General features: G+C 36.5%; 2 protein-coding genes across 3 annotated transcripts in view; one reads left to right on the top strand and one right to left on the bottom strand.

The window, feature by feature from the left end:
* The first annotated feature begins 1,654 nt into the window (after positions 1 to 1,654).
* LOC120351504 (anaphase-promoting complex subunit 15B-like) lies at positions 1,655 to 7,621 on the top strand. Its single transcript, XM_039429224.1, has 3 exons — positions 1,655 to 2,005; positions 6,448 to 6,507; positions 7,125 to 7,621. The coding sequence occupies exons 1-3, from the start codon at positions 1,883 to 1,885 to the stop codon at positions 7,281 to 7,283; spliced, it is 342 nt and encodes a 113-aa protein (XP_039285158.1). The 5' UTR covers positions 1,655 to 1,882; the 3' UTR covers positions 7,284 to 7,621.
* A 1,102-nt stretch (positions 7,622 to 8,723) lies between these two features.
* Positions 8,724 to 25,280, bottom strand: part of LOC111045538 (ubiquitin thioesterase otubain-like) — a 33,323-nt gene continuing 16,766 nt past the window's right edge. For both annotated transcript variants that reach the window (XM_039429222.1, XM_039429223.1), the window contains 5 exons: positions 22,624 to 22,838; positions 17,985 to 18,069; positions 12,712 to 12,909; positions 11,747 to 11,995; positions 8,724 to 9,074 (listed from right to left, as the gene is read on the bottom strand). In XM_039429222.1, the coding sequence (XP_039285156.1) occupies positions 11,786 to 11,995; positions 12,712 to 12,909; positions 17,985 to 18,069; positions 22,624 to 22,838 (708 nt within the window). In that variant the 3' untranslated portion in view covers positions 8,724 to 9,074; positions 11,747 to 11,785. The remainder of the gene's footprint in view (positions 9,075 to 11,746; positions 11,996 to 12,711; positions 12,910 to 17,984; positions 18,070 to 22,623; positions 22,839 to 25,280) is intronic.

Below are 25,280 nucleotides of genomic sequence, written 5' to 3'. Positions count from 1 at the left end.
TCCGTTTTTCATAGGTTGGGCTAGAGATCTGGCGGTCATGGTTTTGCCTTTGTCCTTGTATCTAAGCTCCACGCACTGGTATCTGTCTGTTAGGTAGTCCTCCAACCATTTCCCCGCTTGGCCTCGTATTCCTATTTTGCAAATTTCTGTTTTTAGAATACTCCAGTCTAGACTGTCAAAGGCCTTTTCTAGATCTAGACCTCACGCAGTATTCTCATCCACAAGTAACTGATTGAAACTATAGACCTTATGGGAATACAGCAATAGAATGGCTTCTCCACACATCTGTGTAATCACTTGTCAGCTGATTTATGATGAATAATTCTATAGTCAGATTTTTACTCTAATATTGGCGTATGAAGGAGGCTCCTTTTTCCTTTTATATTATCCTTGAAATGCAAAATTTCCAAAACCTTGTATATAAGTCGACGCGCAATTAAAAAAGGAACATACCTGTCATATTTCATGAAAATCTATTACCGCGTTTAGCCGTAAATGCAAAATATATAAATATTCAAACATTTAAACATTAAGAGAAATGCCAAACCGTCGACTTGAATCTTAGACCTCACTTCGCTCGGTCAATAAAACGTTGTGACAATCAGATGCATCACCCCAAAGCTGCAGCCCATAGCCCAGGATGCTGTGAAAGAGGGCATAGTGAACAACAATTAGGTAGGATCTGCTCACCAGCTGTATGAGCTCCCTAAGTAGGTAGATCACTCTCCCCAGCTTCTTACATATTCCCACAATATGGCGATTGCAAGTGAGTACAGTATCAATGATACGTCCAAGGAGGGACACAATCTGAGAGTCAGGGCTATGCTGTGCCAATGAACAGAGCAGCCTCTGAGTCTTACCAAGATTTAATTGAAGCTTGTTTGGTTCCTTTACCAAAAACAACTTCTGCTACCTCTAGTGTTAGATTTGTAACAGAATAAAATATAAAGGTGTCACCTACAAATGTTGATGCTCTCCCCTCTATCAAAAACAGCAAGGGTCCCAAACCTGAACCCTACGGGATACCATGTTTAAAGGGCGATTCCTGTGATTTTGCTCCTCCCTGAGAAAGGAACTGCCATCTGTTTTCACGATAAGACTTTGCAGTCTAGAGAACAACATCTCTAACACCTTCTTACCAAGCACAATCCCATGCAACACAAAGTCAAAGGCCTTGCTCAGGTCACACAAGGTCTGAGACACAGTATTTCTTTCATCAAAGAAGAAATCCCAAGTTATATTGCTCTTGTTAATTTAGATTTTTTTTATTTACATACATCTCAATGTCTATCACTCTTTTAAGGCTCTCTTGTCAATCAAACCTACAATGCTTGGATTGAATAAATTGAATATAATAAGAAAAAATAACTCACCGGAATCTTTGTTATTTCACGAGAAACAAAGAGGTTTATAGTTTGTACAGCTTTCATTGACTTCATGATTTTACAACGGTCTACCTCTACTTGTAAGTAGTCTACCTCTACACAAAAGTTACTGTAGCAAATTATATCAATGTCATTTTCAAGTTTATCTGATTCGTATTTTAATGGTTTGGAATGTAGAAAGAAAAAAATGAAATCACGTTGTTAATGGGTGTTTCGATTACAAGGGTATTTGTAAAAATTGTAACATAACCTAACTTTTTATTTACAACTACAAACACAAGACAGCTGATATACAGACGACTCACAGCTGAGAAAATATTATAGTGCCTTTTGGATCTTTGTTCAAAATTCAATATTATCAAGGTAGCATTATTTCTTATTCTGTTGTTAGTGTTGATTTGAGGTTATTGGAACTGTTGTTGAATTGTGATATTTAAATTTCCAGCTTTATCTTCTTTATCAATCAAGCTCTACACGTTATTGAAAGAGCATAAATTATGCTGATCCCTTTGTTTCCCACTTTGGCTCCTAAAGTTACAGACCCATTGTGGTTCAACGTTGATAAGCCAAGAAACGATGAAACTGAACTATTTCATTTGGAACAAGAGCATTCATCTTGGGTAAGATGATCATAATATTAATAATTAGTCTTACCTCTTTTCAACAATAGATTCTAAATGAAATTAATATGTTGGGCTCTTTACCAGGTTATCATGACCATGATAGCAGAAATTGTTAGGTTCAAGGGTATGATCACATTGGATGCACTTATGTACAAGTGCACGCAAGAACTTGCATCAACATGCGTGCAGATAAGAAACAAAAACTGGAAAGAGCTATAGAAACAGTCACACTGAACGCATTTACTTGCTTGTAGGGCTCAGCGACAAACAAGTTACCAGTTTCTTTCCAGATTTTGTTTCTCATCTGCATGCGTGCATCCAATGTGATCATACCGTAACGCTTCTATTATACAACTTCCACACTTATCAAGTGTGTACACGTAAATGCGACAAAGAGCGCGAAAGTGGATGTCTACTATGCCAGCGCTCGCCTTCACTGTTGGCCATTTTGCAATAGTGTAGCCTACACATTAGTGTCTAGTCCAAACTCGTCAAATCGTTTTCCAAGCTGGTCAACAATCCACACTGCAAAGTGACGAGTGCCTGACAAAAGTGTTAATGGAGTATATTTTGTGGATTCTCAGCTGGGTAGCCTACTTGCTTCCGCTTGGCCTGACCTTTGTTCGCCTTGTCTCGACAAAAGTCGGAGCGAAGGCAAGCATTAACATAGAAGCCATCCACACTCTCGCGCTCTTCGTCATTTGTACACACTTGGCAAGTGCGTGGAAGCGGCATTAGACAAGGCAGCCAGGCGACTTCCTATATACCTTCTTCTTCATCCATTACTCACAATTGTAGGATCGATGGCGTCATGTCATGAATAAAAAATATAAGAATCACACTGCTGCTGAACTTTGTCAGCGACAGTTGCTGACAATGCACTGACTGTCAGAGCTAGTAGCGATAATATATAGCATGAAAAAAAGAGCGGTCACCAACTCACCAGTAGCGATGGGGCCCGGTAGCCAAAGTGTGGCTATGTCGCTGGCTACCCTAGTGTGATAACATCCATAGGAATCAATGATGCATAATATACTGAGCAGACAGTACCCATTTTCAAGAATTGTTAGAAGTTCGAATGTAAATGTGAGGTAAGGTACCTAGTATCATAAAGAAAAGATAGCATGAGAAGATATCCCGTGTTAAAGGGGTTTTTCCAAATTTTATGAATGTTTATGTTCCAAATTTCAATGTCCCTCAAGCCGATAATCCTAGGGGTTCTTTTTTTTGTGAAGCTATGTAATGCTGATCACTCTCATACACTGCCGTTCTTACACTCTCACCTGTTCAAAACAGTAATAATCGACAGATAATCCTACGGGTTCTTTTTTGTGAAGCTATGTAATGCTGATAGTCTCGTTTACAGTGCCGTTCTTACACTCTTACCTGGCCAAAACAGTAATAAACGACAGTAGTCACCTTGAGTTAACAAAAAAAAAACAGTTTCTAATTTGGAACATACACGACATATGCCAGCCATGTTCTTATGCTATCTTTTCTCTTTGAAAAGATAAACTTATCTAAAAGAAGGAATTATGCTATCTATATTTCCTCTACGCTTGAATTAGTAAAGGCAAACATTTCCTCATTTCATGAAGGGTGATCCTGGAAGTTTTAGACTTGTATGCATTGTGATAATCATTACTATAGTGAGGTCAGCATTATAATGATAATGGCAGTGGAGAAAGATAGAAGAACAGCTTTGCCCAGTGTCTGCCTTAAATAACTATATTTCTACATTGTTTTAAAAACGGATTTGGCAACATAGCGGAGCTAGAAAAGGATATAGCTATAATCTGCTTTGTCGAATGATAGACAAGGATAGCAACAACAATATTAATTAAATACTGCCATTAAAACGTGGACCTCACTATAGTCGTGATGATGCAAAGAAGCGATCATCTATAAAGAATGGTCTGTTGGGAGATATGCAGCATGATTTCAGAAGGGAGAAGTCGGTCACCACAGCTAAACTCTGACAATATCCATAAGGTGAGCCGTCCACTGGAACCGATTTCGTCCGAACTAGCATTGGCCGAAAACTACCGAACTCGTTCGAACGATCCCCCAACGAAGAATGCTATAGATGCTCGTCCATTGCAACAGGTCCGTGCACGGCCGTCTCCGGCCGATACTTGATACTTGATGTCTTCGTCCTTGACTGGGGGTACCAGACAGACTGTGTCAAAGGTTTTAAAATATTCTAGAATAGTGGCTCCTCAGCCAGCTCAGTCAATGAATAAAACAGTTTTAAAATAGTGGCTCCTCAGCCAGCTCAGTCAATGAATAAATTGGTCTATTCATTAATGCCTGTCTGATGAGAGAGCAGAATCTAGTGCGAGGTTTATTTCTCACTTCAATTGGGAGTCTGTTATAAAATCTTAGTGCAGCTGATGGAAAACTCCTCTGCGTCCTGGCCAACCGGCTGCGAGGAACTTCCAGATTGGTAGCATGGCGAGTGTTGTGGCTGTGAATTTCGTTTCTTCTCACCAACTTATGCTGATTGTCCCTGACATAGATCAAGGAGGACAGAACATACTGACTGTATATGGTGAGAATTTTCAGTTCCTTGAAAAGTGGCCTACAATGATCTCTATGTCCTGCAAAAGAGATGATTCTGATTGCCTTCTTTTGCAGTAGTAGCACATCGTGACAAGAAGGTGCGTGTCTCCACAGCAGTAGTCCATATCCGATGTGACTGTGAAACAGGGACTGGTAAGCTGATAACAGGTAGTCTCTGCAGACAATATGTCTCAGCTTCCTAAGCAGGTATATCACCCCGGACAATCTCTTGCAGACTTCTGTCACATGGTAGCTCCATCACAACCTGCTGTCTATCCAGAAGCCCAGGAACTTTACTGGCTCTGCCTCCATTGTTGTCCTCTTTAGGGAACAGACTAGTAAGTTTAGAGACTAGTTTTTACAGACTAGTAGTCGGTTTAGCAACCGATCAAGTTTTCGATCCGAATGGAATGGGATTTTCCGGCTCTATTTTCAAAATCTCAATATAATCATTGTTTTACGAAACATTTTGGTGGCTATGATAGTAGTTGATTCAATAATTGGCAACTAGACTGACATAAACGATTCCAATGGACGACCATATTCGGCGAATCAACGGCCGGCAGATTCGTCCGATCCAACGGCCGAACGTATCGGTTGAATACGGTTCCAGTGGACGGCTACCATAAGGCTTTCGAGAAGAATAGTTCAGTCAACCTGTTGCTCTGTAATCTCACTAAGACCTTCGAATGTGAATCTCATGACAACAGAAGCTCTCCATGGCTGAGAATCTTTCGCAGATCGGGCATTCACATGCCAGTGTATTTCCGTAAGCAGGAGGAGACGATTTTTGAGAGGGCACTTCGTGAGAAGCTTGTGAGTCTGGCGCTCTACTCCCTAGCGATTCAGTGTTTCTTGAGTTCTATGACTGACCTACCATCTTGATCTGGGGTTTTGTTATCAAGTTTTTACATTTTGACGCAATCTATCCAGCAAGTGCTGGTCATGGATGAGACTACTGAATTCACAGTATGTGGTCATTAAATGTTGGCTTCTCTGCTGTAGGTAAGGAGCAACATATCAATTCCACAGCATAGGGAGCAAGTGCACTCTTAAACACTTGAAGGATGACACATTTTTGAAGTGGCACGTTGTAGCCCCCCCCCCCCCCACAGGTTCAGGAGTGCAAATCCCCCATTTTAGACTGACTTCTTCCTTCCCCCCAAAATTGGTCACCAACCCACAGCAGTTATAAATGAGAATTAATTAAATTTAGATTCAATATTAATATAATACACGTGACGAATTGGCAACGTCTAAATGTGAAGGTGAACTCATCTGTTTCAATAATTTACATCTGACTATTTTCGTGCGAAGCTGGTTAGGAGAATATATGGTCCAGTGCAGGAGAATGGGGCGTGGAGAATCAGAAAGAATGCTGAAATTGAAAAAAATCCTGCAAGGTTTAAATATTCTCCGTTTTTTCAAGGATAGATTGGCTTGGACAAGTGGAAAGAATGCCAAGAACGATGCTCTATGAGAAGTTGGAGGCTGTGAGAAGAAGAGGGAGACCTAGGACACGATGGATGCAGGATATGGAAAGAGACTTGAGAGTAATTGGAGTGAGAGGATGGAAAGAAAAGGCAGGAGATAGAGAAGCTTGGAGGCGTATTGTGGAGGAGGCCAAAGCCCACATAGGGCTGTAGCGCCAGGATAAGTAAGTATTTCCGTGCGGTTGTCATGGCCTCTATCTACTTGGAGGGTAGCCCCTAATGAGAACAAAAGCAATTTCATTATTTTTGTCCATGAAAACTTGAATACAGAGAATTAATTTCACATGATAATACTGTATTATCATCTATTAAATTTAGATTTTCAAGATGTTTTTGTTATGTTCTCTACTGACGTTTTATGGTTAAATTTTTATTTTTTTCCAGCTCGCAAGCCTTGGTCAAAAAGATTGCGACGTGATACCTATTGGGAAAACAGCTTTTGAGGTAAGACTAGTTGACTACTTGTTGTAGAACAGCTCTTTGGATTCATTTATTTTTGAAATGCTACTGTACTAAAAGTAGCAGAGATAAGAGATAAGGTAGAGAATTTACATTTCAATATTTTAAATAGAACTCTTATAACAGAGAATCGGCAACCCTGTAGTCCTATAATTCCTACTGACTTTATTACGTGATTCTTACTTAGGAAATGTTTGTACACTACTTTCAAAACCATTAAAAACGGTTTATCTGGTAATTTATTATTCTTAATTTATTCAAAGTGCGGTGATATTAAGTGAAATATTTGACTATAATTTGGTGTTCTAATCATTCTAAATTCAAAATTCTAGCTCGAATATAAATAATTGGACAAAAATTGAACTTTAACTTCCTACAGTAAGAACATAACCAATTTTTTCGGACATATTATTATCAAAATTTGGGAACAATAGTTTTGGGCTTCGCCTGTTGTTCTGTATATTCATATTATTTGTAATTGTATAACCAAATAAATAAATAAATTTCTATTTCCATCGAAATGAGGTTCAATCGGATACCTGTAGTGAATTTTTAAATTTATATATATTTAAAAAAAATAAGTTTTGATGTGATTGCTTCAGAATCAAGATGAAGAAGAGGAAGACGATGAGGAAGAAGACGATAATGACGAGACAGAGAGCGACACTCATGATGAAGAAGATGACGATCTGGACATGGAAGTCACCTATGAGAGAGACTCGCCCGATGTTAGCATAAGAATGACCTCGGGTCCAAGGTGATCCTCCAACTTAATCACATGAACCACTATCAAAATAAAATGTACATTTTGTCGTATCTTCAAACTGGGCCATCAAACTCAAGTAGTATCTAAAAATAAAATCTTAATGCTATAAATTCATGTTTTCAAAGTGTTTCTGATTGTTAGTAAAAATTCATGTAATAAGAAAGTCATATTAAGCAAGTTTGTTGGTTTCTGTAAACATTGGAATCGTGTTTCATACACGGATAAGTATTTAGTTATTTTAATGCGTATAAAATGCTGAAATACTGTACTGATAAGATTCTGTTGATTTTTTATATAATGAATTAAACGATTTTAAAAACTTGAAAATTAGAATTACTGTTGTTAGTTATTCAGCTAAAGTAAGTTCATTCTCCGTTTATCATTACATTCTAAAGGTGGGCGCACACAGATCGTCATCGGACGGACGGCACGTATCGGACGATTAGATTTGAAGCATTGTTTTCTATTGGAGTGCGCATGCCGATGCGGATAGGTATGCGCACTCCAATTGAAAACAATGCAAATCTAATCGTCCGATGCGTGCCGTCCGTCCGATGACGATCTGTGTGCGCCTACCTTTAGTAGGTGCGGTAGTATCCGCATGCCGATGCGGATAGGTATGCGCACTCCAATTGAAAACAATACATCAAATCTAATCATCCGATCCGTTCGATGCGTGCCGTCCGTCCGATGACGATCTGTGTGCGCCTACCTTTTAGGTGCATTTTCGTTTGTGCGTAAACACCCGCAGTCGATAACGACAAGCATTTTGACATTCATATTATCCAAATTTCAAATGTGCTAAAACAGCTGATCAAATTTCTAATAATATCAACATATTATTGCCATTTAAAAGTATAAACTCAACCTCCCCCATTAAACATAATTGAATATGGTATAATATTTTAGGTTATTTAGACAAATTGAAATCTACCCAATCTGAGATCCTCACCCTGTTGTGGTCGACGACGGCATTTGCGCACAAACGAAACCCCAGCTTAAGGGTGCGCGCATAATAGAAGAGAATAGGCCCATAATAGAACATAATAGAGGGAAGAGGTCCCCATAAGGCATTTTGAGGAGGGATCAGTTTTCTTCTTTCGATCTTTAGAAACATAAACTCTGTTGTCTTTACGCGATGCCTCTTTTGAATCTCTATATGGAGACCTCTACCCTCTTGGGTAGAATTACTCCTCCGTGGGTTAAATGGAAGAGGGGGTTTTTATTGCCTCAATTATTTCGCCCACATCACTTTTATTGTGAAGTGTAAATAAAAGTCATTTATCTATCTATCTATCTCTTCACTAAGCTATATCTCGAGTCACTTGAAATAAAACCAGAAAATAAGTACAGTAATTACAATGTTGTTGTTAGGATAGAAACAATAATAACTCAGGCTTAGGCAAATGACTATCACAGTAAAAATTGGTCAAGACATATTGCAATTTCATTTTATTGTTTTATAAGAAATTCAAAATGGTGTCAGCACAAGATTATTTCGCTATATAATTGGAATCTCTTGAATAGCTTTGCAAAAAAAGGATGGAAAGTTTAAACTGAAGAATGATATTGATGAAAGTTCGATTGACTATCATTGAAAAAGCTAAAATTTTACATACTTGAATAGGGTAGATCCTAATGGAATCTACATTAGTTAGGTCCTAATTTCGATTGAATACAAAACATTCTAATTGAGAACTTAAATTCAGCATAACAGAATTGTTTTGACGCAACCGGTTGTCAAGTTCAGTGGAAAGGTTTGCTGAACATTCATTCCCCCGTAATACTGAAAAAAAAAAGAAAACAAATCAGTAGAATAGTATAGATTACTTGATTTTATAGCAGTTGTGAATCAACTAATTTAAAATCACTTTTGAACAATTAAATTACGACGTAGCAGTCAGATATAACAGTCATATCTGACTGCTATGACGTAATGTAATTGTTCAAAAGTAGTTATTAACAAGCAGTTCGTAATGGAAACAAATATTGAAGAGTAATTTTAAATGTTGGATTTAATCCCCAACTAAAGATAAGATTTACAAATAGAGTGAACTAATGAGAATCGTGGAATATATTAATAAAAATATATCTTATCCTGTGCAGAATATTCTGAATTACAGTATCTATATATATAAAAGCGAAATGGCACTCACTCACTGACTGACTGACTCACTCACTCACTCATTCGCAGAACTGAAAATCTACCGAAACAAAAACGTTCAAATTTGGTAGGTATGTTCAGTTGGCCCTTTAGAGGCGCACTAAGAAATCTTTTGGCAATATTTTAACTCTAAGGGTGGTTTTAAAGGGTTTAAAGTTCGTCAATTAGCATGTATATTCTTCTTATTCTCTTAATTATAATTGAAAAGTGTACATACCATATGTTAATATAGAACTAATCTAAGAACTAATATAGAGTTAATCTATAGAGAGTACCTCTTCGAAACAGTTGTTAACTGGTAACTAAATTAATAATTTTGTCAGGTTGGCATTAAGTTGAGTTGACTTTGTTAGGTTGGCACCAAGTTGAAGATTGAAATGCATTTATCGCGGAAAAATTGATTGGGCACTGCTACTTCAATCAGAGCTATTCCTGGGAATATTATATTACTAGCCGTCAGGCTCGCTTCGCTTGCCATATTTGTTTAGCCAGATGTTTAGTCTGGACCCCCGACTGGATCGTCCTACAAATTGAAAATACAGGCGAGCCTGCTGATCTCATTCTTGGACGATCCAGTCGGGGGTCCAGGGGGCGGAGCCCCCTGGCAAGTCGGATATGGCGAGCGAAGCGAGCATGACGGCTAGTGTATGTATATAGATGAAGTGGTCCAAGGTATTCAGAAAGAAATATTTATCTATCTACATTGGATGTGACCTATACCTATACAAATTCCTATTGTTAACAAGATACTTCATCAGATTTACCGGTATCAGCTATATTCTATAGAAGGCAGTGGCAATGCAGAGAATCGGCAACACTGTTCCACAAAAGGTGTAACAGCCGAAGACCATAGACTTACATCACCAGCAATGGCAAGGTCATCCTGGTCAAGCACTTGGCAAAAGGCTGCTGGCAGATGCAAGGCCTTGCTTCACCAGCTGGCTGTTGAGTCTGGGTAGAGGTCAGGTCAAGCAGTTGATTGCCTTGATAACTGGACACGGTCACTTCAGGAGGCATCTCCACACAATTGGACTCAGAAATGAAAGCCAGATGTGTAGGCTTTGTAATCAGTCTGAAGAGACTGCCAAGCATATCATGCTTGATTGTGAAAGACTAGGGCTAGGAGAAGGGTTCTGTTTGGCTGCAAGCAACCAGGTGAGGAATGGGATGTTGGTATGGGGAAAACTCCTGGACCTTGTAAAGGACACAGGATTTGGTATGCCCAACTAACATACTTGGGACACACAATAAGCTTCGGTTGACGTGTGAGGCTCTTTGAACCTTTGGATCTTTGAATTCATCCCTTCAAAAACAAACATAAGACCATAGATTATAAATGAAATTTGAATAAAAAATTTTCCGGTTTTATTTATTTTTATCGATCTTAGTTTTCTAGATATATAGATTTTTTCAAAAACGTCGATAATTAAAAAAAAGTATTTGTCAATTAATTCTAAGGATATGATTGGGAAAAAGAAAAAATTACCAATAACATTAAGTTGAATTGACTTGGTTAGGTTGGCACCAAGTTGAAGATTGAAATGCATTTATCGCGGAAAAATTGATTGGGCACTGCTACTTCAATCAGAGCTATTCCTGGGAATATTATAGAGGAGTGCATGCGTGGGTGTTTGCTACACCAGTTATGTTATTTTATTTCAATTTGTACAATGTTTGTTTTTGGTCGAATAAATTATTATTATTATTAATAAGATTCAAACAATTTGTACCTTTGTTTGACGTTTCGAATTTTTTATGAGCGCTCAAAGTTTATTCGTCGAGTTCAAAACCAGTTTGAACGTTTATAAAATGTTCAAAAACGATAAACAATGGAACAAATATTATATGAAGATTCGACTGAGTCATTGTCAATATTGTAGAACAGTTCCATAATTGAATAAAAACACACATATGTTGTCAACTTGAAAATGTGACCGGTGTGGTCACGAAACCATGGTCGTGTACCGAATAAAACTGTGTAGAATTTGACAACATATGTGTGTTTTTATTCAATTATTATATGAAGCTTATTGGAAATTATTTATTAGTCCTCTTTCCTATGATATCCATGGATTATCGGATTGATAGTTATAGATTAGATCTTGACTTATGGTTTTCCAGTTATTGACGTTTTTCAAAAATATCGAAAGGTCGATATATCTCGTAAAATAAAGTCGATAAAAGAAACTTTTACTATAAATTTTTGTTGCAAATTTCACATAGAATCCATGGTTTTCGGCTGATACATCTTTTGAGGAATACTTTGTATATTAGCAACGGAATTACCTGCCTACCTTTTATTTGTAGATAAAGCTATTGAGGCAAAGTTATTTTCAGGAGGATGTAGTTGGATAGAGAATGTCGTAGTGACCGGGCCGATAGAGGAGGTGAACGGTGACTTTGCTGCCCTCGGGGAAGTCATGCGCAATGACCTCTGCCGAGTCACCGCGGTCCATGTACCTCACCCGCACGCCCACGTTCAGCGCGGAACTCAGTGCTATTATGTGGATGTGATCGCTCTCTTTAAACATCGGCTCGACCTCCTGAAATAATCAACAAAATATTTGAGTTTAAAGCAGCCTTTAAACCTGTAATATTATTGTACAATATATACCTACAGGCCACACAACTGTAGTAAACACATCATAGTCTAGTTACACACACATCGCTTTCTGGACGTTCGAATTTTTAAATTCTATTAGATTAAACAGATGATTTCAAACAGATGATGTTTGTCAAGTTCCGTTTAATCTAATAGAATTCATAAGAACGGCAAAATATTGTACGAACAAAAATCGATGTGTGTGTACGGGGCTTTGCACACACATCGATTTTGGATGTTCGATTTTTTGCTGTCCTTAGGCGGGATGCACACCGGAGAAACGCGTTTCGTGAAAAAAGTTTCAGGAAACGTGAAACGAAAGTTGCTCGCAATCGACACATAAGATTAAGCAGGGAACGTTTCTTTTGTATGCATGCGCGAGTGAAACGGATTGCATGAAACAAGTTTCATGAAAGAGGGCTTCACGAAATGCGTTTCTCCGGTGTGCATCCCGCCTTATAAATTCAATCATATCAAACATAAATTGGCGAACATCATGTGTGTTTGACAAGTTTTATTCAATCTGATTGAATGAAACTTGCCGTCCTAATAAATTATATCAGATCAAACATAACTTGGCAAAAATAATGTGTTTGTCAGAAAAAAAAACATTTAGAGGATTTGTATGAAGAAAGAATATTATCCAGAAAAAAATACCTGATGACAAAAGTCAACGACGGATCGGCCTCCTTCGATGAAATTCTGATAGAATTCGGATTCCTTCTGCAACTGGCCTGAAGCAATCAGTCGTAGGTAGACCACAACATAGTCTGAATAGCCCTGGTTGTTGAATAGTTTATACAGTTCATCACAGGCGGATGGGCCGTTACCCACTACATTAACCACTTCCATGAACTAGAACAACAACAAATTCAATAGATAAATTATGAGAAATCAATTTTCAACGAAGGCTTTTTGATATTGTAATATTACATTTTTTCTCGATTGGAATCGAATCTTCAATTCGAGATCTATAAAACTTTATAGTAAATATCAGAGTAATCGATTACGGACAACTTTTTGACTGAGAATTTATCGTAAATTTTTGTGTTGCATTGTTCCATGGTGTCACCGAGGCTGGGTTGACAGAATTAATAGATAAATGGTTTATTTAAATAGAGATGATATATAAAATTTAAAATAATAATTTCAAAATAAAGTTTTATTGAGAACAAATATAAAATGTGAATTCTAAACTTGTAATTTGTAATTTTGTTGTTGACGTGTCATGAAGTCATCACTGATTTTGAGATGTGGTTTTTGTTCTGACGACGAGGCTTCCTTGTAGCTTGGCTTTTCCTCTTGTTCTCTCTGAAACATGGCTGGCTGGTGTGTGTTGTAATTTTGTGCTCTCTAAATAATTTTCTGTTTAAGTGAATTTATTAATGTTTTAAATTGAGTTTTAAACAGTTTATAGTGTTCTATTTTGTCTATATATTGTTTTTTCTGTATACAAGCCAATAGCCACTGTTTTTCAACTATATAAACTGGATAAGTATTTAGTTCGTAGTAACTTTAGATGCTTAGGCTTGTAAGTTATTGTTCTTTGTGTATTTGTGTAGTATTTTGTCAAAATTCATCTGAAGATTATAAGTTCATTTGCTGTGAAAATTGGATTTCTCATTCATAGGCGATAGATCCATTCATAATTTATCAAGAATCTATTACGTTGGAGCCGATAAATTTCCTTAGGTTAATAGGTGAGACAATGCTATCCAACCGAATTAGGAGAAATTGGTAGCACAGAAATATGTAGCTAATTGGCCTCTACAAAATACTAATGAAATCGGCGTCTACAAAATGATGTAGCTGAAATATTTATTTATTTGTTGATACAATTACAAATCATATGAATATGTCCCTATTTTCGTGAAGAATCTGGATACACTTGAGCCAGTTATACACACACTAGTCGTCAGGATCGCTTCGCTCGCCATATCAGTCTAGCCAGGGCGCTCCGCCCCCTGGACCACCGACTGGATCGTTCAAAAATGAGATCAGCGGGCTCACTTCGCTCGCATGCATTTTTCATTTGAGCATGCTTCATTCTTTCAGAAAGTCAAAGTACTTCCTCGCTCGATTCAATCACCGATTAATTTCAATTATTTAGTGCAGGGTGGAAAACTTCGTTATGATATTATGAGAACTATTGTACTCCAGTCTAGCCTAACCGCTAATTTTGGGCGTATCTTTGGCGTTATTTCAAATTCCTTCTAACACAACATTATTACACCCCAGCTGAGCTTCTGTAGTAAATTTGAACATTTTCTGCTCATTTGTTCTCGATAAAGCTGAGAAAGCGCAAAAAAACGTTGGAAAAAGCCGATTTTGGGCATATCTTTGGCGTTAATTCAAATTCCTTCTAACACAACATTATTACACCCCAGCTGAGCTTCTGTAGTAAATTTGAACATTTTCTGTTCATTTGTTCTCGCTGAGAAAACGCTGGAAAACGCAGATTTTGGGCGAATCTTTGGAAATTTTTCCAAATCCGTTCTTAGTGCGCCTCTAAAGGGCCAACTGAACATACCTACCAAATTTGAACGTTTTTGGTCCGGTAGATTTTTAGTTCTGCGAGTGAGTGAGTGAGTGAGTGAGTCAGTCAGTGAGTGAGTGCCATTTCGCTTTTATATATTATATATTTTATATAAATATAGCTTTTATATATTATATATAGATAGATTTTTGGACGTACGATTTTATGCCGTCCTTTTGAATTCTATCAGATTAAACAGATGGTGTTTGACAAGTTTCCCTTCATCTTATAGAATTCATAAGGACGTCAAAAAATCGAACGTCCAAAAATCGATATGTGAGTAACTGACTTTAGAGACAAGCCATACGTTTGTTCAGACGTTTTCAGAGTAGTCGGCAGAGCAGGGAGCTCTCCAATCGTTGAGCTTTGATCATCCTGTCATGCCAACTCGCCTGAAAACACGTGAAAAACACTTCGTATGGCTTGGCCCTTATTCCCGGTTTCTGATGGACTATTTAATAGAGATCTGGATGATGATCAGAATTTCATTTGATCTTAATATTGATTGACCATTAAAAATTAAGATTTAATGATCCTTTAGATTTAATAAGTGTCCTAGAAACCGGACCTTGAGGACATATGCTGAAATCTGAACTTAAAAGAGCATTACTTTCCCTAGTAACATGATTCTTCTTAGATTCAACTAGAAACATTGGAACAAAATTTTGTAAAATAGAATTACTCAGAAAAATATAGGGATATTATTTTGCCAAATCTGTAGAAATCTATATATATAAAAGCGAAATGGCACTCACTCACTGACTGACTCACTCACTCACTCACTCACTCACTCACATAACTAAAAATCTACCGGACCAAAAATGTTCAAATTTGGTAGGTATGTTCAGTTGACCCTTTAGAGGCGCACTAAGAAATCTTTTGGCAATATTTGAACTCTAAGGGTTGTTTTTAAGGGTTTAAAGTTCGTCTTTTAGCATGTATATTCTTCTTCTCCCAATCTCTTAATTATAATTGAAATTTCCATATCATATATCATATGTTACTATAGAGCTATAATCTAGATAAGATAGAGTACCTCTTCGAAACAGTTGTTAACTGGCAACTAAATTAATAATTTTGTCAGGTTGGAATTAAGTTGAGTTGATTTTGTTAGGTTGGCATCAAGTTGAAGATTTAAATGCATTTATCGAGGAAAAATTGATTGGGCACTGCTACTTCAATCCTGGGAATATTATATTACTAGCCGTCAGGCTCGCTTCGCTTGCCATATCCGTTTAGCCAGACGTTTAGTCTGGACCCCCGACTGGATTGTCCTAACATGATAAAAATGCAGGCGAGCGAAGCGAGCCTGCTAATCCCATTCTTGAACAGTCCAGTCGCGGGTCTGGCTAGACGGATATGGCGAGCGAAGCGAGCCTGACGGCTAGTTAAAAATATTCCTGATGAAATCGTGAAAAGTTAGAATACCATCCGATTTAAGAAAAATCGGGTTTTCCATAAACCCAATTTTTGTAGGAAATTGGGTTTCCACAAACACCGTGTATGAAACAAAATTTCACCCTACAATTTATTGATTAATGTAGTATGTAAGAAAGTACATGACGTCGACAACAACAAATATCATACTTTAAAGCAATTTGTTTGGTCAAACTAGAATGAATCACATTGATCCGTGTTTCGGATGGACACGTTAAGCCGTCGGTCCCGGCTGCCTAAAAAGCAGTCGTTAGGTCATGTCAGAGGCCCTGAAATTGATCAGTTGCGACCTGAAAACTCTGACACCAGACCTGAGCCAGCCAGGTCACTCGATATTATTATTATTATTATCTGTCATTTCAATACAACATAGAGTGATTATAAAAGGACTTTACAACTTTGAAAGCACATAAATATTTATTGAAATCACTTAAAGAATTGAGAAAGGTGTCAATTTGTTATAAAACATTTCAAGTTTAAGGTGTGGGTGTTATTTTGGTTGGATGTGACAGCCGTTGGTAATGCGACATACACCACCGATAATAGATTTCTTGCCTCACTCGTACCAGCATATCAGGCGTAACTTGTGCAACCGCAGCGATCCCAATGTGATCCGATTTCGGAGGTCATTAAGATTAAAGGAAAAGGACACTTGTTCATCTTATGCACCACCTAATTTCCACTGAGCAGCTGGGATTTTCTAGACATTTCAACTTCTCTAGATTGGCCGTGCAGGGCCAATTGCATGGCCACCTCGCTCACCAGATTTAACACCGATGCATTTCTTCCTGTGGGGTTTCATCAAGGATAAGGTTTATGTTCGGCCTCTACCAGATAATCTTAATGACTTCCAAAATCAGATGACATTCGGATCGCTGCGGTGCACAAGTTACGCCTGATATGCTGGTATGAGTGTGGCAAGAAATCGATTATCGGTGGGATGTATGTCGCATTACCAACGGCTGTCACATCCAACCAAAATAACACCCACACCTTAAACTTGAAGTGTTTTGTAACAAAATTGACACATTTCTCAATTCTATAAGTGATTTCAATAGATATTCATGTACTTTCAAAGTTGATTTATTTTTTGACACACAATAATGTGATAAAACCATCAACATTTGATGTTGATTTATTTCTTGACACACAATAATGTGATAAAACCATCAACATTTGATGTTGATTTATTTCTTGACACACAATAATGTGATAAAACCATCAACATTTGATGTTGATTTATTTCTTGACACACAATAATGTGATAAAACCATCAACATTTGATGTTGATTTATTTCTTGACACACAATAATGTGATAAAACCATCAACATTTGATGTTGATTTATTTCTTGACACACAATAATGTGATAAAACCATCAACATTTGATGTTGATTTATTTCTTGACACACAATAATGTGATAAAACCATCAACATTTGATGTTGATTTATTTCTTGACACACAATAATGTGATAAAACCATCAACATTTGATGTTCATTTATTTCTTGAAACACAATAATGTGATAAAACCATCAACATTTGATGTTGATTTATTTCTTGACACACAATGATGTGATAAAACCATCAACATTTGATGTTGATTTATTTCTTGAAACACAATAATGTGATAAAATAGTTCAAAAAAGGGTACTGATATTTTTATTTTTGTTTCTATAGTGAGGTCCACGTTATAATGACAGTAGTTGTTCAACTTTGGAATTGCTATCTTTGTCTATCATTCGACAAAGCCGGTGGTACTATCCTTTTCTAGCTCCACAACGATGCCAATTATGTTTTTGACAGTTTAGAAATGTAATTAATTAATGCAGAGAATCGGCATCGCTATTCTCCTATCTTTATCCACTGCCATTATAACGTGGACCACAGTATAGTTATATTACAAATAGCCCTATACAGAAAAGAGACAAAGACAGGATATCATTGCATTGCACTTACTGTATCATGAAAGTCTTCTAGCGTGAATTGAGGGAATCCCAAATTTATTAACCAGTCTTTACTGCTGGAAGCAGTTTCTTTGAATCTGAAAGTAGAAATAAATCAATTAAATAATAATTAATTACTATCAATTAATTAATAGTGAGTAGGTTTGTGATTTTGTATTCATTTTTTTCAAATAACTGCAATCTTTCTTAATTTTTTTATTCATTGTGATACATTCTGTGATTCATTTGTAGTATCATGTCAACCTTCAAAATTCGAAATCTTCAAATCATTATTCCTGGACCAAAAATCAAGCGACGAAGCAGTGTGTGATATCATAACCTCAACCTTTGGACAACATTAACTTTTTATTAACATTTTTGGAGAGAAATAGTACAGGCTCAGCCTAGTTTTTCCTTCAAAGTCAAAATTATTTTATGATTGTAGTATTTTGTACAATGGATGAATAAATAAATAAATAAAATAAATACAGATAATCTTGAATTGTTTCAGAGCACAGAACAGAATATGCAAATGCAAGATACTGATATGAATATACATTTGAAAACTTTGGTTAGGGTAAACATGCATTTTCTGTTGATAAAAAACTCAACTTATTTATTTAGAATAAAAAACTCAAATTATTTATTTAGAATAACCTTGTATACTTGATAATATTTATACTATTTATGATAAAACTTAATTCTAAAATCACTTTACTTATATGGGCTACTTTATTCAAATTATGCTGCCTAAAAAGCAGTCGTTAGGTCATGTCAGAGGCCCTGAAATTGATCAGTTGCGACCTGAAAACTCTGACACCAGACCTGAGCCAGCCAGGTCACTCGATATTATTATTATTATTCAAATTTATAAAAACAAAAACTTGCAGTACCCTTTTATTACAACATTTTAAAAACTTTAAAACATTTTAACGACTACTTCGACCTACTTTGGCCATTTTGAAGTTAAAAATAAATAAATAAATAAATAAGTTGCTTCAGATACTGTTGATGGGGAGATTATTGTAATACCTATCCATAATCAATTTGATTTTTTCAAATAAATAAGTGATATTTTGACAACAACCCTAGTGTTTTCAAATAAGTTGCTTTATTGAATAAAACATAAATATGTTGTCAAATTCTACACTGTTGATTTATTTAGTACACGACCAAGGTTTCGTGACCACACCGGTCACATTTTCAAGTTGACTAAAATGTCTTTTAACTTTTATATCTGTGTTTTTATTCAATTATGGAACAGTTCTACAATATTGACAATGACTCAGTCGAATTTTTTAAATAAGTTGCTCTTTAACTTGAAAATGGCCAAAGAAGGTCGAAACTAGTCGTTAAAATGTTTTAAAGTTTTTAAAATGTTTTAATAAGAGAGTACTGCAAGTTTTATATTGTTTTTATTAACTTTATTCTATTCTATAGAATAGTAAATAATAAATTTATTCATAGAAAAAATATAGCATAAGGATAGCCACAAACGGTAGAAAATGTATGATAAACATACATGATACACATTCAAAATACATTGTTCTGTCATCACAGTTGTGATCACAGCAAAAGGCTTCGAGCCAAATTTTTGAGGTTAGGTTATTGTATCTCCAATTTTATGTTGTTTATGTTTCGTTTCTTCATTTCAGATAACATTATTTTTTATCATTAAAATTTGTAATTTTCCAATGGTTTATTATAGTTATTGGTTGTTTATTCTATTATGCAAGTCTCTCGCTGATGACAGCTGTAATGACAAAACAATGGAAGTCGACTGTGTATGTGCATGCATGTTCTACCGTTATGGACCATGCTTAGAAGCCTCTTGCTGATGACAAAACATAAATGATAAAAATGCATATTCTACCGTTAGTGACCACCCTAATAAGAATAAGAAATCCTTTGATATAGGGCGTTTATTGACCGAGCGAAGTGAGGTCTAAGATTCAAGTCGACGGTTTGGCATTTCTCTTAATGTTTAAATGTTTATATGTTGCGCATTTACAGCGAAACGCGGTAATAGATTTTCATGAAATTCGACAGGTATGTTCCTTTTTTAATTGCGCGTCGACGTATATACAAGGTTTTTGGAAATTTTTCATTTCAAGGATAATATAAAAGGAAAAAGGAGCCTCCTTCATACGCCAATATTAGAGTAGAAATCAGACTATAGAATTATTCATCATAAATCAGCTGACAAGTGATTACACAGATGTGAGGAGAAGCCAGTCTATTGCTGTATTTCCATAAGGTCTATAGTTTCAATCAGGTACTTGAGAATACTGCGTGAGGTCTACTGTTCACAGGACTACTAGTAATCTGAATTTAACTTTTATTTCAAGCCGATAGTCCATGTATTTCTATTTCACGAAGCTATGTGACACTGTTAGTGCCGGTTGCACAAAAGCCGGTTGCACAAAAGCCGGTTAAAATGTAACAGTGATTAATTCCATGAGAACCAATCAGAGCTGCCGTTTTTCAAGAGCGCCCTCTCTGATTGGTTTTCATGAAATTAATCACGATTAAAAATTAACCGGCTTTTGGGAAACCGGGCCATAGTGTCTCATACTGTGCCTTTCATACACTCTCACCACTACCTCCGTAAACAAAGCCGCATTCTGGTGATGTCAGCACAGGTAGGACTCCTACACCAATAAAAATTTGTTGATTTCAGCTGATCTATATCAGATAGTGTTTCTATTTGTGTAGGAGCCCTACCTGTGCTGACGTCACACGAATGCACTACGGCTTTGTTTACGGAGGTAGTGCTCTAACCCGGCCAAGGCAGTAAGAGAAAACACATACCATATTAAGCGTTTTTTTTAGGCGCCAACCCAATCAGCCAATCGGAGAGCTTCCTGCCCTACCGACTCTGAAAACGCCTAGTATGGTATCGCCCTAATAATCGAAATAGTCGACAGTAATTGGCTTGAGATACTGTAACAAGGAACCAGCTTGAAATTTGGGACATAAACGCCACCTACCATGGGACATCTTCTCATGCTATCTTTTCTCTATGATTGTAATTATGTTGTTTTAGACTCTCTTTTATTCAAGACTGGCAGGTAGCCCGTGCTCCGCAAGGGTCTATTTTAACACATGACAAACTGAAAACTTGACGTAATGAAATCTTGAAGAATTGAAAATAGGCATATAACCATCCTCGGTTATTTAAAAATTTATATGAAAAATTTAAAGTTAATCAGTCCAGTAGTTCAGACATGATGATGCGTCAAACATAATTTTCCTATCCCGTACGTGAATAAGCCAGTTCTTTCCTTTACTATAGTATAAGTTTTCTCCAAAAACTTCATAAATAGATATTTATGTAATAAGAGCGTAATACGCGATAAAGAAGCTTTACAAACTCGAATTACATACAAACATTTTTTTACAACTGCAGTATTGGATTCCAATACAATAAACAGTTTTTTTTTAATAATTAATCAAATTAATTTGATAAATCAATGCAATAACAATAAAATGATACAATTTAATTATTCTATCTAATCATAATAATTTATTTTATAATGATTTATTATTAGAATAAGATAAAACAATTAGTATCATCTGCAAAAAAATTTGACTGTGATTTGAACCTGGGTCCTTCAGCGTGAGAGTCAACGCCCTAACTGTCTTTGACACCATCACTGTTGGAAATGGGGCGAAAAAGTAGGGACATGAACTTATTAGAATTGCATTTTTCTAAAAAAATGTAGCCTACTGCACATGCGCTGCGGTTAGAGAGCGTAAAGCAAACAGCTGGCGAGCGTAAAGGAGATTATCGCTCGCTCCTTACAAAACAACTGTTTTATGATGAGTTTTCAGTTCGGAAAGAAGAACTTTACGAGCAGTTGTAGAAAAATAGTTATTTGTATATCTAGAGTGAAAAGTACGACTTTTTCTCCCTGTGGGAAAAAGTTTGAAGCCCGAGGCGAAGCCGAGGGCAGCAATTTTCCTGAGGGAGAAAAAGTATTTTTCGCTCGTGATGTACACAACATTTTTCCTCCATCTACATTTTTTTTATAGAAACTGCAAATAAAATCATTCTAATAACTTACGTATTGGTGACAATGATTCCTAACAACATAACCTAAATCTAAAACCTAAAAACCGGTCGTCTGATTGGCACTGCCGATTGCGCTATCTATCGGCAAAAGTTGTAACAATTATATCAGCTGAGCAGCTACCAAAAATAGCTGACTCCAGATCACGCGGTTCAGATTTGCAGATCAAAAATATTTGTTGGCTGGTATTTTGAATACAATAAAATATTTTAAAAATTGTATAAATTTTTATCGTCTACAAATATTAAGAATATAATAATTATCATACAAACATATATTTCATGAGTTAATCAAATTTCTGGTTGTGGTATTGAATTCAGTTGACTCAATGACAGACACCTCTATTATGCTTTCTCATCTGAGCTTAGACCTTCTAACCTATTAGAATGTAAGTTTCAAAATAGAGATGCTCCCCATGTTATTTAAATGGAGTCACTTTTACTCCCTAGGGAGTTTTTCTGTTTTTTACTACCGAGAGCGAAAAAGTGACACTTTAGTATTAGGTTTCAGGGAGTAAAGTAAGTACTTTACGAGCAGTTATAGAAAAAAAGTAATTTTTGAAAGATTACAATAACTCACTTGGCGTAATCCTGTTGATTGTCCAGCAATGATTCAAGGTACGCAAAGGCAAACGCACGGAAGAAACAGTTTCCATCGGGACGGGTTCTTCTTACGCTCTTATACTTATTTGAGAGATCCTGTACTTTCTGTCTATAAATGTCGTCATCAGAGTACTCATTCTCAAGGCTTGACAGGGCTTCCTTGTTGCCTATTAGGGCAATTGATTCTGATATCTGCAACACAAAAACATTTTTTATTTTAAATTTAATTGACCGAGCGAAGTGAGGTCTAAGATTCAAGTCGACGGTTTTGCATTTATCTTTATGTTTAAATGTTCATATGTTTATATGTTGCGCATTTACAGCGAAACGCAGCAAGATTTTCATGAAATTTGAGTGGTATTTTCCTTTTTGAATTTCGCGTCATCGTATAATAAGGTTTTTTTAAAATTTTGCATTTTAAGGATAATACAAAGGAAAAAGAGTTTCCTTCGAACACCAATATTACCGTAAAAATCAGAATATAGAATTATTCATCATAAATCAGCTGTCTAGTGGACTATAATACTACCCGTTCAAATACATCGAACATCTTGAAAATGTATCTTTCCATCAACGTTAGTAAACATTAATTTGTCTACTAACTTTGTCTTTCCATAAGCTGAGGCCATGATTCTAGTTTGAAGTTATTTATAGAAAACATTTTTTTTACATTTTTATTTTTTAATCTGGTGATTAAAATTGCAACAAACATTATTGAAAATAAATTGATTTCTAAAATCATGAAGTCAGCAATCAGGAAATCAGCAATATGGTAGTTTATTTTGTTAATTTCAACACACCGATTTTTCGCCAACACAACACAGAATGTTCTCTGATGGATTGATTGGATTGGCGTATCGACGGCAGCCAGACCTGATAACAGCGCTCACACTCACATTCCGGGACGACACGTCACGTTACGATAGGACTTTGTATATTTAGGATTTTTTCTAGACATTTAAAATTAATAAATTAATTTTTGAGAAAACATAACAACAGGTCAATGCAACTTATTGAGCGCGAGACTACTGTTCACAGAACTACTAGTAAATATACAATCATAGGCTATGCATGATTGAGGAAGGGTCAACAAGCTCCGCCCAAAACTGTCCCATTCCCAAATTTTGATGAAATTAGTCCCAGAATATTCAGTCCCAAATAGTTAGAGGGACTAACAAAAATAATAATGAAGGGAATGACTGAGGGAGGGGATGGGCGAGGAAGGCCAATACTGGAGTAGATAGAACAACTGAAGAAGGATGTGAGATGTGCCAACTACTATGAATGATAGAGAGGCATGGAGAGTTGCTGCCCCAACCAGCCTAACGGCTGTTAACCAAAGGAGAAAGAAGTCCCAGAGTATATAGGTTAGTTAGTTTTGTCACTGAATAAATTTATAGTCAAAAAAATCTGGTGTGGCGTACTCACACAACTTTCCTTGCCGTTATGAAAATGACGCTAGTGTTCACGCGCATCTCAAGTCTACTATTCTAAGATCTGAGCCAGCTGGTGACAGGACAATAACGCTGGAGACACACGAGGTCTGCTATCTCTTCATAGTGAATCATTTAATAGAATCAACAGTTGCCAACAGTTTGCAATTGGATAATCACATTTTCTCGAATTTCGAGCTTATTTTCAATTTTAGGTGAAAATGTTACGAAACATTAATTGTAGAGATTTTCATTATCAATCTTTTCCACTTGAAATTTTTTGTTTGAATTGTATCTGAAGCCTGATAATTGGGAATCTAAAATCAAACGTTGCATAGATGGGGCGGAGCTCCTGAAACTTTTACAGATATGGGACTTTGGCAGTTGATAGAGTTTATTAATGACAAGTTTAGGTATAAATTTGATCAAAATCGTTGGAATCGTTTTCGAGAAAATCGCGAAAAACCCTGTTTTTGACAATATTTTTGCCATTTTAGCCGCCATATTGAATTGCATTTTATCGAAATTGTTCGTGTCGAATCCTTATATTGTAAGGACCTTAAGTTCCAAATTTCAAGTCATTCCGTTAATTGGGAGATGAGATATCGTGTACACAGACATACATACACTCATAAACACACACAGACCAATACCCAAAAACCAGTTTTTTAGACTCAGGAGACCTCGAAACGTATAGAAATTTAGAAATTGGGGTACCTTAATTTTTTTTGGAAAGCAATACTTTCCTTACCTATGGTAATAGGGCAAGGAAAGTAAAAAATTATACAAATATTAATATTGCATAGAATGTAATAGGCTGATGATAACTTATTGCATTAAGCTGTAATAACCAATTTGAATGACTTGGGGCCAAGGTCAAGCCACATGGAGCGTTTTTTCAGGCATTTTTGTACTGGCGGCGGACGAGTCGGCAAGGGAGGAAGCTCTCCAGCTGAATTAGGCAGTTAATCAGCTGATTAGTTTGGCGTTCGGGAGTCAGCTGATGATCAACCAATCGGAGAGCTTCCTGCACTGGCGACTCGTCCGCCGCCAGTGCAAAAACGCCTGAAAAACGCCTCATGTTGCTTGGCCCTTAATGCTTGAGAATCAACAATGATTGGAAAAAGTCGTCATTTCTCAAACTTTCATCTAATAAACGAAAAAATGTACTAATTGTGGTCAACAAAATTTCAACTTTGGC

The sequence above is a fragment of the Nilaparvata lugens genome, chromosome 5 (genome assembly GCF_014356525.2).
Source record: "Nilaparvata lugens isolate BPH chromosome 5, ASM1435652v1, whole genome shotgun sequence".
NCBI lineage: Eukaryota > Metazoa > Arthropoda > Insecta > Hemiptera > Delphacidae > Nilaparvata > Nilaparvata lugens.
Note: the sequence above shows the minus strand (reverse complement) of the source record. Positions and strands in the feature narration are given on the sequence as shown.

Coding starts and splice junctions, on each gene's coding strand:
- LOC120351504 (XM_039429224.1), top strand. CDS start 1,883: ATGCTGATCCCTTTGTTTCCCACTTTGGCTCCTAAAGTTACAGACCCA. Junction 2,006..6,447: donor AACAAGAGCATTCATCTTGG/GTAAGATGATCA, acceptor ATTTTTTTCCAG/CTCGCAAGCCTTGGTCAAAA. Junction 6,508..7,124: donor TTGGGAAAACAGCTTTTGAG/GTAAGACTAGTT, acceptor TGATTGCTTCAG/AATCAAGATGAAGAAGAGGA.